The sequence below is a fragment of the Engraulis encrasicolus genome, chromosome 19 (genome assembly GCF_034702125.1).
Source record: "Engraulis encrasicolus isolate BLACKSEA-1 chromosome 19, IST_EnEncr_1.0, whole genome shotgun sequence".
NCBI classification, from domain to species: domain Eukaryota; kingdom Metazoa; phylum Chordata; class Actinopteri; order Clupeiformes; family Engraulidae; genus Engraulis; species Engraulis encrasicolus.
In genome coordinates this window covers 3,936,864-3,955,018 of record NC_085875.1, presented here as the reverse complement: position 1 = coordinate 3,955,018, position 18,155 = coordinate 3,936,864, and the positions used below count along the sequence as shown (strand labels likewise).

The following is an 18,155-nucleotide window of genomic DNA, read 5'->3' as shown; positions in this document are numbered from 1 at the left end:
CAGGGCCGGTTCTAGTCAATTTGGTGCCCTAGGCCAGTGTTTCCCAACCAGGGGTACGTGTACCACTAGGGGTACGCGAGCAAACTGCAGGGGGTACTTGGAAACATATAATTTTATCAAATACATGTAGCTAAGTTATATTGGGATAGAGAAACTTGACTTAGGGGGTACTAATGGCACAACAAAAAGGCTTGGGGGTACACAAGACAAAAAAAGTTGGGAAACACTGCCCTAGGCAACATTCCCTTTCCTTTTTGTGCATTGAAAATTTAGCATCTGTAAACATACCATACTGAAGTACATCCTATCGAGCACATCAGATCTAGTACCTACATATACACTGAGTGCCCATGAATAATGGAAAGTTTAATTATTTGTTTTGCCTTATACGTTCCAATTTTGTTGGGCCTCTGGGTGTTACTGGCGCCCCAAAGACATTTGGTGTCCTAGGCAGAGGCGAATCTTGTCACCAGGCAAGGCAGGCAGCCGCCTAGGGCCCCCAAGTAGATGGTGAATAACAGCTCACATTTTACTGCAGTCGTGGCAATTAGTTTCAAATGTTCATTTTTCGAAGTTTTGCTTGGGGCCCCAGCTGACACTTGAATTGCCTCTGGTGCTAGCCAGCCCTGATACGATGCCCTGGCATAGTATTTCTAAGGCCTTCAAATAGCTTAATGCCACATGGCTCTAATGGTAGGGCATTCAACTGCTAGCCTACACCTGCAACCTGGTTTCGATTCCGCCGCGGGTCCTTTGCCGACCCTTCCCCGTGTTATATCACAAATAAAGGCAAAATGCCCCGCCAAAAAAAATATATTTTTAAAGAATTGCCATATAACAAGGTCAAGTTGCATTCTCTGCTATCAGTCTGGTTCTATCATAACCAGATCACAATCACCGGGCGTGTAGCCTAAGCACTACAGAAAGGAAAACATGACATACCAATTGAGCTGCTGAAATCATGCCCAGGAAAAGGAAGGGCACTGTCCATCTCATCCGTTCAGCAAATGACTCTCTTTAACTTTGATGCCTTTCATTGCCTTAACTCTCTTGCAATGTTTTTCATGTTCATGAACATCTTCCCCAAATCACAATTTTGCTCAGTTTTAACAGTCAATATGTTTTCTTTGTACTATTCTCCATCTAATGAAAGAATCAGATGTTTTGAAAATTATAGTAGCACTTCATTGTAATATAGGCCTATAGCCTATAATATAGGCCTATTGTAAATAGGCCTACTAGTGTTTTATTTGTAGTTGAAAGCCTATTGTTGTTGCAGTAGGCCTACATAGCAGAGTTTTTTTTAGTGCTGTTATTTGTTAGGCCTATGCCAATTTGCTTAAGTCAGTTTTACAACACCTGCATTGGAAACAGCAACTGCCACACTGCGAGTTGATGCAGTAGGACAGCGAGTTTACTTGCCGTTATCGCGAGACTGGACCACTAACAACCTGCTACAGTGCCGAGTGCTGTCTTCCAGGGTCGACTATGACTAAAAAAAGCCCCAAGACAGACGACAACATCTGGCAACACATCATGAGAAGTGGGAGCCGGTAGAGGACTGCCTTGGTTTGGTGTTTCTATGTAAGTGTTGCGCGCAAACGTTGACAAAACAATGGACCGAAAGTTGGGACACCAAGCTACCCCCTGCGCTCTGCTTGTCGCGGTCAGCGACAGTTGCCGAGTTCCTTTGCTGCCCGTCGGCTACGAGTGGCGTTGCTATCGCTGTGGTCGTTTCTGTCCAGTCTTTACTTCTGTGATTTGATTTCCACCCAAACGCCAACGCTGCGCGGAAGCCTTAATATCTCCTGCCATAGAAACGCTTTAGTTTCTAAAAGTAAAAGCACGTGCCTTTGTGTGGACGTAGCCTAGCCAAGGGCATAACATGAGTTTCTGCTTTTCCCTTCACATCACATCATAGTGGAACCTTTATGCGTAATGTTTTGTAATAGTGTGGTTGGATATGGAATCGCTTATTAGATGAGGAACCTGCTCGATGGCTACTCGTGAAGTTGTATCGCTTGCCGCGCGCACAAATAGAGAAAAATTACTTCGAGCGAACTCTGGAATAAGTTGCGACGCAGAGGGTCTGGATTTGAAGTAGCCTAACATATGGTATAAAGGAGCACAGCTGGAGGTAGCGTTTCCACTGCGGTGATGTCAGAGCAGCTGACTCCACACAGCTTGTGGTGTAATTAGCAAACAGGGCACCAGTTCAGTCAGTCGCCTGTATTTCCCGTAACCTTGCCCACCGGCAAGAGCAGGAGACGGGACAGCCAGCCCGCATTTTGGTCTTGCGCGTATTGTAAACTGGAGCCTATGTGCTTGATTAATGAACGAGCTCACATTAACGTGCGGTAAGAGTTGGACGGCGAAGGTCTTTTGTCCGGGGTAGCGTGTGTAAAGTCTGCTGGCATTCCGCTCCTCGTCCTGTATGCATTTCCATGGGAAGCGCAAAAAGTAGCGATGAACTGATAGGAGACTGTTGCAACGCGGAGAAGGTAACTGATCGAACGTGTGCATTATGATGTTTGAAGTTTGGTAGGCTACTCTACTACACTTTTTTTTAGCTGTCTGTAACACTCACCTCAGTGAAAGGTTTGTCTTCAATTTCCAGCAACTTGATCCTTGTTGTGATCCTTGTTGATTCCTATATTATTATTTTTGGAAGATGCCATTTTTCAAAGTTTCATTTGGTGAAAGGGGTCTCGAATTATTTGCCACATCGAACGGCCTAAATGTCATGTATAATATATTTGATGACAGGAAGTTTAGGAAATTGGCTAATCCAGTGGTAAAATTACAATTGTTTCACTTTTTAATTGAGACCATTTTTTTTGCCTTTGTTATTGCATGACATGTAGCCTACTGCATTGCTGCTCACATCCTCATTGCACTCTGAATGGCCTTCCGTTGTTTATTTAATATCCAGTTTTTCCTGTTTTTTTGCTTGTCAGGTTATGAGGGAAGAATGGAGTTCCCAGACCATAGCCGCCAGTTGCTGCAGTGCCTGAGTCAGCAGCGTCTCCAAGGTTTCCTGTGTGACTGCACTGTTCTGGTCGGCGAGGTGCATTTCAAAGCTCACAGAGCCGTGCTGGCCTCCTGTAGCATGTACTTCCACCTCTTCTACCGAGACCAACTGGACAAAAGGGACGTTGTGCATCTGAACAGTGACATTGTCACGGCCCCGGCTTTCAGCCTACTCCTTGAATTTATGTATGAGGGAAAGCTGGAGTTCAGCGCCCTGCCGGTGGAGGATGTTCTGGCCGCCGCCAGCTACCTCCACATGTACGACATAGTCAAGGTTTGCAAAGGCAAGCTGAAAGACAAGGAGCTGTCGTCCCCGGACGGGGATAAGCTGAGCGAGGGAGTGACTGTGAGCATGGGGCTGAGCTGTCTGGACAGGGACAGCTCCTCTGACGACGGGGAGATGCCGGGCGGAGGTGGCAACGGAGACAACAGCTGCAGCAAACAGAGGGCCTCCTCGTCCTCGCGCAGGCAACGGCCACAGCAGCCTGGCGCCCCGAGGGCCCCTCTGGCTGACGAGTGTGACATAGACAACAGCAGCGAGGAGGGCCGGCCGGCTGTCACAGATTGCGAGAGGTTGGCCGTGGTGGCAGGAGGGCAGACGGCGAACGGTCATCGCGCCAGGTCCCCGGACCTTGTTGGTGTCAATTATGTGTCAGGTGAGGCTGAGCCCTGCTGCGTCCAAACAGCTGGAAAACAACACACCGGTGTCAGCGGTGCGGCGGGCGTGCCCTCCCTGAGGTATCGCGCGTCGTCGGATGACACGGACTGCGCTCTGGATTTGTCTTTCAAGCCTCTGCTGGCCTGCCGAGACGGCTTTCACCCCTCCCTCCTCTCTGGACAGCTGGCCCTCGACAGCCAGCAGCAGGGCACTGAGCCACTTGTTAAAGACGAACAAGACCTGCTGTCAGAGCAGGGGGACAGTGAGCCGACAAGCAGCCCGGAGAGCCAGCGCTTTGGGAATAGCGCCAGGGGCACGGCGGTGACAGTGACAGGGTTCGCTGCCCTCTTCCCGGGCAACAGCGGCTCCAACGCCAGCCTGCTATCCCCAGAGGAGGAGCTGATGGAAGGGGAGGGGGCTGAGGACGGACTCCTGGTGGGGGTGGGGGCACTAGGCAGCACGGGAGGGGGGCACACGGGCTCACACACACACACAGGTCAAGCCAGAGCCAGGGGGGCAGATAGCAAGATAGGAGACGTTGGTGGTCGAGGACTGGGGGTCAGCCTGGTGGTTGGGACTGTCGGAGAGCGTGGTGGTGGGGGGAGTAGTGGGAGGAGGAGGAGGCTGCTCGGGGATAGCGAGGAAGAGGAGGAGGACGACCTGGCCTCCTCGGACATCTCCACCTCCAGTGGCGTCCTGCTGTCTCCGGCGGCCCAGGTGTGCATGTGCCCGCTGTGCAGCAAAGTCTTCCCCAGTCCGCACGTGCTGCAGCTGCACCTGAGCTCCCACTTCCGCGAGAAAGACGGCGTCGTGCGCTCCAAGCTCTCGCCCGACGGCTCGGTGCCCACGTGCTCGCTCTGCGGGAAGACCTTCTCCTGCATGTATACGCTGAAGCGGCACGAGCGCACGCACTCCGGCGAGAAGCCCTACACGTGCGGCCAGTGCGGCAAGAGCTTCCAGTACTCGCACAACCTGAGCCGCCACGCCGTGGTGCACACGCGGGAGAAGCCGCACGCCTGCAAGTGGTGCGAGCGACGCTTCACGCAGTCCGGGGACCTCTACCGGCACATCCGCAAGTTCCACTGTGGCCTCGTCAAAACTCTCGCCATTAGCTAGAGATCCTCCTAACATTGTAATCAAGACAATATGCACATGAAACATGAACGTGCACACACATGAATTGGGCTAACAGGAAGGAAACCATACTTGTGCCTGATTATATCAAACAAGTCATGCATGTCTGTGTGTATACACACACACGTGCGCACGCACACACACGCGCACACACACACACACACACATGCACACGCACACACGCGTGCACGCACACACACACACTTTCTACTGTTAGTGCTACTGTATTGGTATGTTAGTCTGTGCTGCTGTTCCTGTGCATTTAAAATGTCCCACACTTCACTTTGAGGAAGCTCGGGGGCATTCTTTATGCATAGATGAAATTATAGACAAGGTACTTGACACACCCACACCACGTGTGTGTGTGTGTGTGTGTGTGTGTGTGTGTGTGTGTGTGTGTGTGTGTGTGTGTGTGTGTGTGTGTGTGTGTGTGTGTGTGTGTGTGTGTGTATATTACACACACATGTATAATATACACACACACAGGGAATCCCAAACAATCGAAAAATGTCTATACATTTTAAATCCTTCCAAAGGTGTTTGTTGAAAATCTTTTATTTTCCAAAGTGTCAAATAATTTACAGATTGTTTTGTTATCACCTGTTCTCTAAACTGAAATCCAAGATCTATGATTTGAGGTTCGCAACAGCCACTGAATTGATGGCAGCGACAGAAAGTGAATGCACAAAAACTGAAAGAGTATTGTGTGTGATTTGTATTGTATTGTCAGCATGTCTTGGAACAGGTGGTGACAATACAAAAAGTATGACTTTAAAATCCACTTTGAAAAATAACTACATTTTTACACACACCTACTTAATGATGGTGAAGTGTGTATATATTTTTTCGGGATGCCCCGTGTGTGTGTGTGTGTGTGTGTGTGTGTGTGTGTGTGTGTGTGTGTGTGTGTGTGTGTGTGTGTGTGTGTGTGTGTGTGTGTGTGTGTGTGTGTGTGTGTGTGTGTGTGTGTGTGTTAGTAGATGTTCTTCTTCTGAATGCTGTACGAATGAAGACGGTAAAGGAATACATGTACTGCGCTTGCTGGTACAGATTGGGAGAAAGCATCAGTATATATTTGAACAAACACTACACTGTAATTAAGAATTCCTTGCAAATTTGTATGCAAATTTGATGTATATTAAGTCAGGAATATGCTTGCCGTGTGCGGCACAAGCGTGTATGAGCGCTTGCACATACTTCTTGCTGAACTATCAGAGCACAATGCGAGACACTGGAGGTACCATCTAGGGGACAGATAAACAATGTGGCTCTCATTAATATTTTCCACCATTGATTTCAATTACAGTGTTTTTTTGTTTTTGTTTTGTTCTAGCATCGGTGTAGGCTACCCATCCTTTAGCCATGTTCTAGCATCACTGTACCCATCCTTTAGCCATGTTCTAGCATCACTGTACCCATCCTTTAGCCATGTTCTAGCATCACTGTACCCATCCTTTAGCCATGCTCTGAGTGCTTGGAGTCCTGGGGAAGTGTAAAAGCAGCTGGCACATTCTTCGCCCTTAAACAGTGTCACTTCTTTCACAGATCAAATTTGCGAACATTTTGAGTGGGATTTTGTCGGGGTACATTTCATGCACCATGCTTCCTATATCTCATTTAGACTGTCCAAGCAAGTTTTGGTGGGGTCTTTAATTGTAGGGCTTTATACACGTAGGATAGGAAGAGGACATCCACTGTCCATGCGTCAACCAGCCAGGGTCTGTTTTAGAGACTATAGCCACGTCTGTGTGTGCCGTGTTTGAATGGGTTTTGTAGGATGCCGGTGTCGTGCTCAAAAGCGACCGCCTGCCAGAAAACGACTGACTTCATAGACTGCCCCCCTGTAACTCAGGACAACAGAGGGTCAGCTGCATCAAATTCACTGTACATACACCTGGCACCCTCCACTGTCACCTCAGAAATTTTGGGGAGTATTGCTCCTTGCCATCCTGACTTACAGGGGGCAGTCACATTCTTGCAACCTCTTAGTTACAAGGCGTTGAGAGAATGTGACTGTCCCTTGTAAGTCTGGATTGCAAAGGGCAATACGCACCAAAATTTCTGGGGTGGTAGTGGAGGGTGCCAGGTGTATGTACAGTGACTTTGGTATAGCCAACCCTCCGAACTAGTCCAGAGTTACAGGGGGGCAGACTATGAAGTCGGTCGTTTTCTGGCAGGCATTTGCTTTTGAGCACGACACCGACCTTTCCAGTGCTGGACGTGACGTCATGAGGAGTGCCATCACATACTGTGTAATATGTGATTAGAATTTTGGCAAAATGTTGAGTTCTCGTCCTAATCACTTTGGAGGACTTTTAACACATACGTACAGTAGTTCTATGAGAGCTGTAGTATAATGATGATTGATTGAAATTCTAGAAGACCTGGGGGGAGATCCTCAAGGAGATGAGATACCGTACAGAGACTCGTGATGGCATCTTGCTTATCCTGCTGATGTGCTGTGAGGTCAGATTACTGGCCTCGTACTTCTTTAATCACTGACTCTTTCTGTCTCAACATGCCTTTGGTGGAGTAGAGTGAATGCGAAGCAAGATCATGACAGAAGCTGATGGCCATCCTAAATGTTGGCTAGCTGTATTGTTGGTGTCTAACCAATCTAGATGTTGTTTCTAGGTTATTTGACTTTCTTATTTGTTGTCTACATGATTGGTGCATAGCATATACTGTATGGATTGGCATGAAAACATGTAGCGTTAAAATCCACCATCTATATATTTTCATCTCTCCTGAGAAAACTTGATCAGAATTGTATTATTAGTGCGTTTCTTGTTTGGTTCAGGGTTTGTTATTGTGCATTCAATTCTTGAACTTTTAGAGGGCTTGTATCTTTCCGAAGGTCCCTTTTTCTGTTGTTAAATGGGGTAATTTTTTCATATCGAGATCAACAATGTAGTTACTATTTATGTTGTTGAAGTGGGATTCTGTAACAAGTCTAATCGACAAGCACTTGTTTTGACACTGTAGTTTTGACACTGATACTATGTAGGCTGCTATTTCTAACTGTTTGTATATTTAATATAACGGTGTACTTTATTTATCATATCTATTTTTTTTGTGTTAGACACAAGCTCAGATGAGGAAAAAGATGCCTCAAGATTTGTTTTATCCTTGAAGTATCCTCTCCATCCTCCTTGGAAGTTGTTTTTTGATTCTACGTAGATTCTGTTTTCCTCCTCAGAGGTCTGTTTTGTCATGTATGCCTTGAATTGCTTGATGTAGTGCACTAAGGGCCTCTGCCCACCGGCTCCGACAAAGTGCAGAGCACTGCTCCGCAAAAGTTCGATTCCATTGTTTAGAACAGGGCTATTCAATTGGAGGCCCGAGGGCCACATGCGGCCCAGATGCAGTCCACATGCGGCCCAGGCATGGCCCCCAACTGAAGCAGTGTACATTTCAGTTTTGTTACTGCAGTACAACACATTATTTGCTTGTGAATATTCTGCTTGTCTTATACATTCACATTCAATGTGGCTAAGTTTTAGGTTAGAGGAGCATGTTTAAAATTTGTTTGTGGACTACTGATTTTAAGTGTCTTTTCAGTGGTCGTGATGTCTGAAAATGTGCGGCCCGAATGCAGTTCTTGGTTTCGAAATGTGGCCCAGATGAAATTCTAATTGAATAGCCCTGGTTTAGAACCACGGCACACTGAACCCCACACACTGGCGCCGATGTCCGCAGACATCAGCTATCGATTAGAGAAGAGTTCTATTTTGTCGGAGCCACCCATTAACTATCCATGCTAGGTTCGTGTGAAATTGAGTTTGGGGGTCGGAATTGTGTCGGAAGTGAAAGTGCTCCGCAGTGATGTCGGAACCGATGTGCGGAGGCCCTAAGTCTGTCACTGGTCAATGCTGTCACTTTTCCACCAAGTAAGAGATCAAACTTCAAATGGCGGCTCATTTTGCCGTTGATCTCTGCCCTCGGGGGATTCGATTGTAGGTTCTGCTCTAGCTCTTAACTGAAAGAACTGTTGAACTCGCATTGCACTTTTCATTTTATTTGTTTTATTTATTTGCCTTTTTATTTACCATGGTACTGATATACTGTATGAGGATTAACACAGCTGTATCTTGTGTGTCAGAAGGCAAAAGACAGCTGCACAAGAGTACACGTACTGTACACTTTTGTTATTCTTTCCCACTTGTGTTTTTTTGGTTTGTTTGTTTCTGTTGCACAGATACTTTCATTAGAATCTCTGTAGAATAATGTTTGTTTTGTATTGTTCTCTTATTTATTTGTGTGCTTAACCATGAATTCAGACATTATTTGGCCTTTGTTGTTATGCTAAAGCATAAGATGTAGTTTGTGAGCAGAATAGAGAAAGGTGCCGGCTTCAATACCATCCCTTTCTGTGCTTTAAATATAGAGAAACTCCTGGCCATAACCATGTCATTGTCTCAAATGAATGACATGTATACAAGTCCATTCATGGTGGAATGTAGTTCAGTTTAATATTAGTCATAATAAGACACATTATGAGGCTCTTTTGGAGATTTGTTTCTTTATCTTGACTTGTTATGCATTTCACCACGTCAGTGAAGTATGTAGAAATGACTAAAACGGTTCCCTTTTTTTCTTTCTTTTGCCAAACTAATGCAATATTTAAATATGTTATCTAGGATGATGTTGATTAGCATCCATGTGTCTTTCACGCGTGGCAAATCGCACTGTTCGTGTGTTCAACATGATGTGTCTCTGGTAGTTTGATTTAAGGGGCAGTAGGTCTATTACAGAGCACTGTGATGGGCATTACCTGGATTCATTACCTGGATTCATTTTTACAACCCAGTGAAAATAAAGGTGGAATGTTAGCACACTGCTCCCATTTTTCTTTCACTTTTTTAAGGAAAACTTGGTAAAGTAAAATAAAAAAGAAAAAGAAAAGCAGGAGCAGTCTGCGGACATTCACCTTTATTTTCATAGTATTTCACTTTTTGTCGTGTACCTGCATCTTGGATGTGCGCACCACTACCTTACTTTTATAACCCAGTGCCACATATCCCAAATGACCTGGTTTTGCCTGTCCGTTTCAACCAAGTGATCCTTCGACCAGGCAATCACCTGGTTGAGTGAGACGGAGTGAGAGTCTTCTGGAATATGTGGCACTGGGTTCTGTAACCAATGAATCCAAGTAGCCCATCACTAACTGTGGTATTGGGTTGATGATACAGACTGAAGAGCTCTTTTCCAAAACGCTATATCCACCATTTTTGACTTTTTGCATCCTATCGTCTATGTGTGAATTCTTGCCATTCAAATGTTTTGAGAACATACTTTAAAACCTCTATAAAAATGCATTTTGCAATGCATTTCAATGGAATGCCCAATACAAAAAAATGTCAATTTCCCAACATTCTATAAAATGGATATATCTCATTTTGGAAAAGAGCTCTTCAGATCTGCCCTTTCACTCCAGCTCTTTTCAGACCAGCCTGGTGTCAGAGCTGGATTTCAAGATGCGCTGTCGACAGACGACATTGCTTGGCTTGCCAAACAAAAAAAGTTTTCATACTAGGTGTCTATCAGAAACCAAATTTGATATTCAGTGGGAACATATCAGTGAGTTTAAGATCTGGTGTGAGACCTAGTGCGGTTTTCTGAAGGTCTGTAAACTCCTCTGTCATGGAGAGGGGTTTTAGTGCAACACCAGTGTTAACATAATCATGAAAGTGCTGAATATGTGATGCATGGTCTAAATCCGGGAACCTGTGTCTCGCGGGCCATTTACTGCCCTTGAAGCCGTCTTATCTGGCGCGACATAATTTTAATGTTATGCAGTTTCACATGAAATCTGACATGTTTTGTAAAGAAATGTTAGAAATTACATTTGCAATACAAGTTAAATTTTCAGGGGACCTAGTGAAGGTGTGGTCTGTTGTAAAGGTCGCCGCCTTCAATACAGGCCTGAAGTGTTAGGGAAATCCTGGTTTGTGTTCATAATACGGCCCTTGGAGGACTTCATTTGGCCTCTCAAATGAAAAAAGATTTCCCACTCCTGGTTTAAATCATGGAGTTCTGGTTGATCATTGCATCTAAGTTAAGACAATATGAGTGAAAACTGTTGAACAGGCGGCAGTGAGGTTTAGCCTTGTGAATTAGACCAAACCGTAGTAGCAGAATGTATTTTTTTGAAAATGGTAACACTTTATTTTACTGTTACATCTATTAGCACTAATACATACAATGTTAATTGCCTGCATAAGTAACTTGTAAGGCATGTACTACTAAGCAAAATCCAAGGCCTAATGGGTCCTTACTAAGGTTAAATTGGTAATAAATCCCTTATTGTGCATTTGCGAATACATGCCTAACAAATGTTTGCTTTGTTTAGTACATGCTTTACAAGTTATTTATACAGGCACATTGTATGTGTTAGTGCTAATAGATGCAACACTAAAATAAAGTGGGTTTTTTTGTCTTGCTTGGCAGATTGGTTTCACTATAGGGGGGTTACACATAGCTGGGCCATGAGTCTGAATTGACTCTGCCCTAATACTAAACAACATTCTGTCTAATTTGTGAATATAGTGAGTCATTGGGATGGGCTTAGCGTGGTGACCATGCTTCGAACCCAGACTATACCGTTTTTGTGACCCCGATCACATTTAATTGTTACCAGGCATTAATCTAATATTGTCTTCTACAGGTTAAGACTGTGAAATTGTGTGTAATCATAAAAAGAGCATATTTATGGATTCCTTGTGCAAACTTCGGCTGTATCTCTGATAGATTCTACTAAATGCATAAACTTTTTCATAGACTTTGTAGAAGTGCCATTAGATTTAAAAAATACTTTTTAAAATGAAAAAAGTTATATTTTATAGGAATCAAAAGCTTCAGTGATAGTGCTTTAGAGACGATAGATGACAATCCTTTTGATTTGACACTTGTTAGCTTTTGATAATCTGCAATAGTGTGTACTGTTTTGTTAGATCTTTTGAAGTGTGGCTGTGTGGGTGTGCCGTGCAAATGTGACAATCTCAATTAAATGAATAATTCTTTTATTTAGACATTAAAATGTGTTTTGTCTCACTGTGTGTTTATTCCACTTAAATAATGAAAAAGGCATATTTGTTGACTCAAGAATAGTCATGGATACGACATGCCAACAATTTACTATGAGATGTAACTGAGTCATAGAAAAGCAACTGACCCCAAAATGTATGGCATGCGTGTTCCTAATGTATATTCATAACTGTATTTTTTTAAAGCATTTTTGGCTTGTATTCCTTTATTTGGGATAGGTGTGAGCGTGTGTCAGGAAACGAGTGGAAGAGAGAGGGGGAGGATCAGTAAAGGGCTTTGGACCAGAACCAAACCCGGGTCGCCAGTGTAATGGTGTGGTGTCTTAGCTCATTAAGCCACCATGCCCATGCCCCTGAAATTGAATAATTAGGTGAATTAGATATTTCAAAATAATGTTAATGTTAGAGTTGTGTTGAGGAGATAATTCACTGCTCACTCAATTCTTTACACACTGCTGCAGTGACAACAGTCCTCTCCTCTCTGAGCTTACTTGGGATACCTGCTAGATTTGTGTTGCAGTAGTCAATGTGAGATGTTCCTAAGCGGTTGAGCAGTAGCCTGTTTTAGTTGAGTGTTGGGTCAGTGTAGGGCACAGTCTGGTCTGGAGATGTTGCTCAGCTGGAAAAACGCAGCTCAACAAACAGAGCTTACACTGTATGTGAGTGGAGAATGAGAGGGTGCTGTCTAATATTACTCCTATTACTACTTTTCACATACTTTGCGACTGGTATAATATATTCACCTGCAGTGATTGAGATGTAATAATAATAATAATGCTAATGATAATAATAACATTGTAATAAGTTGTAATAGTAGTAGTAGTTATCGTTTTTATTATTATTGTTGGTGTTGGTTATAATAATAATAATTATTATTATTATTATTATTGGGGTATTATTATTATTGTTAATATTTGCTTTTCAAAATGTAATGGAATTCACAAATCTTACGGTTTTGTCACTGTATGTTTTCAAACAGACTTCTAAAATCTATGGCATGGTACCTGCAACATCCCTGGTATGAGAGCAGCCACTGAAAGTAAATGCACAACAAATGAAATCAGAGCTTATTTTGTGATTGGTGTGATTCCATTGACTCACATTGTTAGAAGTGCTTGGAACAGACGCGACATCAATTTGAGAATGGGCAGTGACAATACAATAAAATTATGTTGTTAAAATCTAGAAAAAGGTATTGTGGGAGAGCCTGGTCAGTGTTTTCAGGCATATGGATTGGAAAAAAATGAAAATTTAAATGAAACTTAAAAACAACATAATTTTCACAGCCTGAAAACATTGCATCTTTTGTGTTATTTTGACCATCTGTAACTTTCTGCAAATAATGCTCTAAATGACAATATTTTCTAAATTATACTTTGTATAACCTTTTTAAAAGTTTTTTTGTGATTAAAGCATACACAAAATGCCAGGTCCATAAAATACTGTAAACAATGAGTTTAGAGTAAGACGCCATATGATTTATAGTAAAAAATGGAATTTTTGTTCCCGACCACTAAAAGTACAAATTAAAAATGAAAGTAAAAGTAAAAATGTGATGGTAATTAATTTACATGACTGTACGTGACAAGCAAGTTCACCGGCATCCCACAAAAACAGCTCAAGGATCTGTACTGCACATAAGGACAGTGGAAAAATAGCACCCACCCCATCCTCCTGGATCCCTCCCTCCTACTCCATCCCTTTGGTCCAAAAAGCAGAATAGAAAATCCTTCATTCCAAATGCAGTGCAATAAAAGGCACCAGCTTCAGGTCAACATTTGGGGGGTCAAAATTGTAGAATGTTGTAATGACTGAAGTGTGCGCACAGGCAGACAGAAGACAACTTTTAACGTCTTCTTTTTTTCTTTTTTCTTTTTTGACTTTATTTTTGAGAGGACAGTGTGAGAGGTGGACATGAAGCCAATTGGGAGAAAGACGGGGAGGGGCCGGCAAAGGACCCGGGCCGGGAATTGAACGCTGGTCAGCCGCATGGCAGACGGGTGCTCTACTGGTTGGCAACGGCAGGGCCAACTTTTAACGTCTTCGTTATCATTGGGGTGCTTTTGCCCCTCCACATTAATCTTAGGGAGGGTTAAAAAGACAGAAAAAGCTTAATTCCTTTAGAATCATGAAGCCTTTGAACTCTTAATACTTGAACTCCCACTTCCTTCTTCAGTACACTTTTTTGCACAGGCCAATTAATGTCACTGCATGCTTCAGTGGCTCTATGTATGTGAGTGACCAATTAACTATCCTTGTATCCTTTTATGATTGTATCGTTTGTGCAGTATACTTGTGTATGTACTCTTGTGACACTGTTTTTCATGCGTGTGTGCACATGTGCTGGAGGCAGAGGATGGGGGGCTGGTTTTTGTTGAGGTGAAGGCAGGGGCGGATCTAGCCATTTTGGGGCCAGCCCTAGGCCAAATATAAACATGGGGGCCTCAAAAGTCATTGTGCAGACATAAGAGTCTGTGTTTTGGTGCTACTTTAGTGTTTCGCCTCATATAGGTCTTCGATTACTTGACACAAGTGACAAATTAAGATTTTTACTGCGACTGGTATGACAGTTGGGGGTCCTATAATGGATGAGTCGACGGATTTGCTCGGGGCCCTAGTCAATTGCCTAGGTTTGCCTAATGGAAAGTCCGCCTCTGGGCCAAGGTATTTGCATTCGGTCCCCAGGTAATAGGAAGACTTTGGAGAAGAAGTGAAGTAGAAAGTAAGTGGCGTGTCTTCACCTCGCAAGGCCAGCGGTGTGGTGTGGGAGCCCTTGACCTCTGCTTGCAGCGCCCGAGACAGCTGGTGGCCAGCCATGTTTACCACCTTATTTATTTATTTGCAAACAAAAGACAGGTGGTCACGCTTGAAAATGAGAGGTGCTTGTAGCGTGCACACACACACACACGCACGCACCTGTGCGCGCACACACACACACACACACACACACACATACACTGAAATAATGAAAAAAACAACAAACACCGGATGTCATCAGAGACATTCCATTTTTTTTCTGAAGAAAGCAGGCTGACTGCCTCAGGGGGATGATGGTACCAGTGCACAGCCCCAGCATCCGACAGCACACACAGCCACATGCATGTTAATACTTTGGCTGAGCTGCTGTGCTATTGCCCTGTTACTGTAGCTTTCTGTATTTTTCGTTAAATGTTAAAATATATAATTTGGTACCTGCTGACTGATAAATGTACATCTGATTTACCATTTTCTCTTTTGTTTGTTTTAAAGAAGAATGTGGATTCACTGGTGCACTCACTGTATGACTATGGAAAAAAATAATGAAAAGAATTAACATTATATCTTTCAGCTTTGATCTTGGCAAAAGGTCTATTTACTGTATAGCGGAGACCAGGAACAGATGCAGCAGGGGTTACAACATCTATTTTTTTAGAAACAGATTTTAGATGCTATAGTGAACACACGCATACTGTGCTTAGTTGAATACCCAGCACAATTCAGTCACATATGGAACAAGCTGACAAGCTATATCATGGAACAAAAAGTGACGGGGGTGACATCTGACCACGGTGACAAGAAACGCACTCTTTTACATCATATGCGTTTGTTCACATTAGCCATTTTGGGTTCGACCTGCTTTTGGGTACTTCATACCTCTTCTCAAAAAGTATACTATTAATTATCATTAATCTAATAGTATAGCCTATTATTATACAACAGCAACGGTGGTGACAGGTTATAGTTGAAACAGTAGTAGTGTTCAAACCAATTACCAAATTTAAGATAAAATAGTAAACTTACAGGAGCTTCAGTGAGGGTGAAGAGTGCAGTAGAGCCAAAGGTTCCATGACAATGACCATGTACTGTATATGCCTGAATGTATTGTCTTTTAAAAAAATATCTGACGGTGGTAAAAAAAAAAATGTGGACACATTTTTAACAATCAGACAATAATAAATATTGTTTTAAACTCATTATGTGCACTTCTGTAGAACTACTTAAATACAGTATATGGCTATGATTATGTCCTCGATTGTAAGTCGCATTGGTTATAAAGTATCTGCCAAATGCAATGTAATGTAATAATGTTCTTCCACATAATGGTGATATTATTCAGTTCCATCAGTGAGCTTTTTATGTTTAGTCAATAGAAATTATGATGTCTGTCCTTAGGACAGCAGGTTTTAAAGAATGTGGGCAGGTTTACAGCAGTGGAAAATAAAATTACAAGTAAATCTTTCAAACAACTGTACATTTGTGTAACAGGCCCATTGATCATTACCTGGATTTATTTTGTTCATGAAAATGTAATTCATTTTCAACAAAAGAAGCACTTTTTATAGCTGGGAGCCTGGGACATGTTTTTGCCAAACTTTTAAGAATCAATGGCATTCATAGGCCCACGTATAGAACAAATCACGCACTTGGGTCTCAAAATAGGCCCTATTACTGGATGTTCACACTAGAGAGAAAGGACTGAAATCTTTACTTAAGTGAAGTTGCATCCTTTTTACAGACTGTCTTATATATAGGATTTGAGGGACTGCTGTGAAGTTGTGGCATCATCTAGTGCTAACATAATTTACATAGCAGCATAGGACCTACTGCTACATCAGTTCATGCGCCAGACACCATTATAGGCCTATGTCAAATATGAGCCATCTGCATTTAATGGAGGTTGCACTACTAGAACTTTGCAGAAAAAATGGCTCAAAAAAATATACTAAAAAAAATAAAAAGATAAATAAAAAAATCAACACTCCAACCACCTGAAAAAGATACAATTTCACTCAAAATGATATTCCTAGTACTCTCTCTTGCCTTTCTAAGTATGTCTGCTCTGCAGTTTAATAATACGTATTTCCAAAGACATAGGCTACTGTAAATATGTGGAGATTTGTTCGACTTGTATGGAATATCCCTAATTTTTATTTACATTATTGTATATTCTTCCCCTTAATCCAGACATAGTATAAAAAAGAAAAAAAATGTTCAAATTGTCTTGTTCTGTGAAAAATGCTTTAAAAAATTAAACTAAATTAAGTAAGCCTACTATCGTTAGCATTTTCAGAGTTAACCTTGTTTCACAGTTTGCACTATTTTATACATCAACAAACAAGTTAAGATACTAAACTATTGGGATACACAGGCTGTGCATTTTGGCACAAGTGAAATTTTAATAAATAGCCTAATTATCATCACCGGTGCAAGGGGGTGCTAGGGGGGCTGTAGCAAGTTGGGAGGGAAAGTAGACTATAACAAAACAACTAATAACTAATAAATAACTAATAATTTAACACATTTAATAACTAATGTAGGCCTACATCAAAATACCAAAAATAAGCTAAACAATGTTCCTTTAGTTAAGAACTGCATTATAATAGCCAAATCTATTGCATCACTACTGTTATCGTTATTTGGGTGCACTTAATAACAAACCTAGACTAGTTGTGAAAGGAGGTGCTGTGCACAGAGAAAGAGAGTGAGGTGGCATGATCCATGTTATGTGTGGACCTTGGTTGGAACCTACTATTCCACCATAACGACTTGCCCGAGACTACCAAAAGAGGGCGTCAATGTACCACTGAAAATAATTGTGTTGTTATTCCATGCCATGTAACCTCACAAATTCCTGGCAGATTTTAGATGTATGTTTCCATTATGATCATGATCATGTGTTCACACAATACCGTCCGTTATCATTGTTCTAGAATGTAAATATTAACTTTTGATATCGTGTGACGAAATGCTTTGTCATGCTTTTGAGTTTTGGGCAGGTGCATGCCAATTCGTTTGGTTTGACGGCTAGTTCTAGTGGGGACGGGACAGCTGCGTCACCAAATTCCATGTAATCCAGAGGCGCAGCGCATTTAGTGGATTCACTTTGGAAGCCAAAAGCCGGTTCTCATCTGAACGCATATTGGACTTTAAATTGATTGGATTTCCCACTTCTTGGTTAAGAAGCGGACTTTAATGGAGCACATAAGTTAAGAGTGTTGTAAACTTACTGACAACTCTTGACATTTTCTAGGAAAGGAGGAATCTGGATCCTAGGCTGCTAGCTAGCTGGCTGCTAATGTTTGTGGTTGTGAAATAGAATGGAATGGTATGTCAGGACTTCCTTCTCCTCCGTCAAAGTTGGTTGCTTCTGTTAAATCCTGTACTTGAGTCTCGCCTTGCCCGGAGCTGGGAGATGTCCAGGAGAGGTTGCACAAGTAACATTTGGTAAAGAAACACATTGTCTGATTTCATATAATAGTTTAAATGACTTGAATCGATATGTCCTATCTGTAACTTGCTAGTTTGCT

General features: G+C 42.6%; 2 protein-coding genes across 5 annotated transcripts in view; both read left to right on the top strand.

Annotated features, from left to right (window-relative positions):
- The first annotated feature begins 1,503 nt into the window (after window positions 1–1,503).
- Window positions 1,504–5,183, top strand: zbtb42 (zinc finger and BTB domain containing 42). The gene is made up of 3 exons (XM_063223981.1): window positions 1,504–1,584; window positions 2,958–4,123; window positions 4,277–5,183. The coding sequence occupies exons 2-3, from the start codon at window positions 2,972–2,974 to the stop codon at window positions 4,802–4,804; spliced, it is 1,680 nt and encodes a 559-aa protein (XP_063080051.1). The 5' UTR covers window positions 1,504–1,584; window positions 2,958–2,971; the 3' UTR covers window positions 4,805–5,183.
- A 12,508-nt stretch (window positions 5,184–17,691) lies between these two features.
- cep170ba (centrosomal protein 170Ba) overlaps window positions 17,692–18,155 on the top strand; it is a 43,326-nt gene continuing 42,862 nt past the window's right edge. For all 4 annotated transcript variants that reach the window (XM_063183468.1, XM_063183467.1, XM_063183466.1 and 1 more), the window contains exon 1: window positions 17,692–18,072. The gene's annotated coding sequence lies outside the window, so the exon portion shown is untranslated. The remainder of the gene's footprint in view (window positions 18,073–18,155) is intronic.

Excerpts from the sequence above, each read along its gene's own strand:
- zbtb42 (XM_063223981.1), top strand. The coding sequence starts at position 2,972 with ATGGAGTTCCCAGACCATAGCCGCCAGTTGCTGCAGTGCCTGAGTCAG. Across the intron at positions 4,124-4,276 it reads GGGCTGAGGACGGACTCCTG|CGTGGTGGTGGGGGGAGTAG; the intron begins GTGGGGGTGGGG and ends ACTGTCGGAGAG.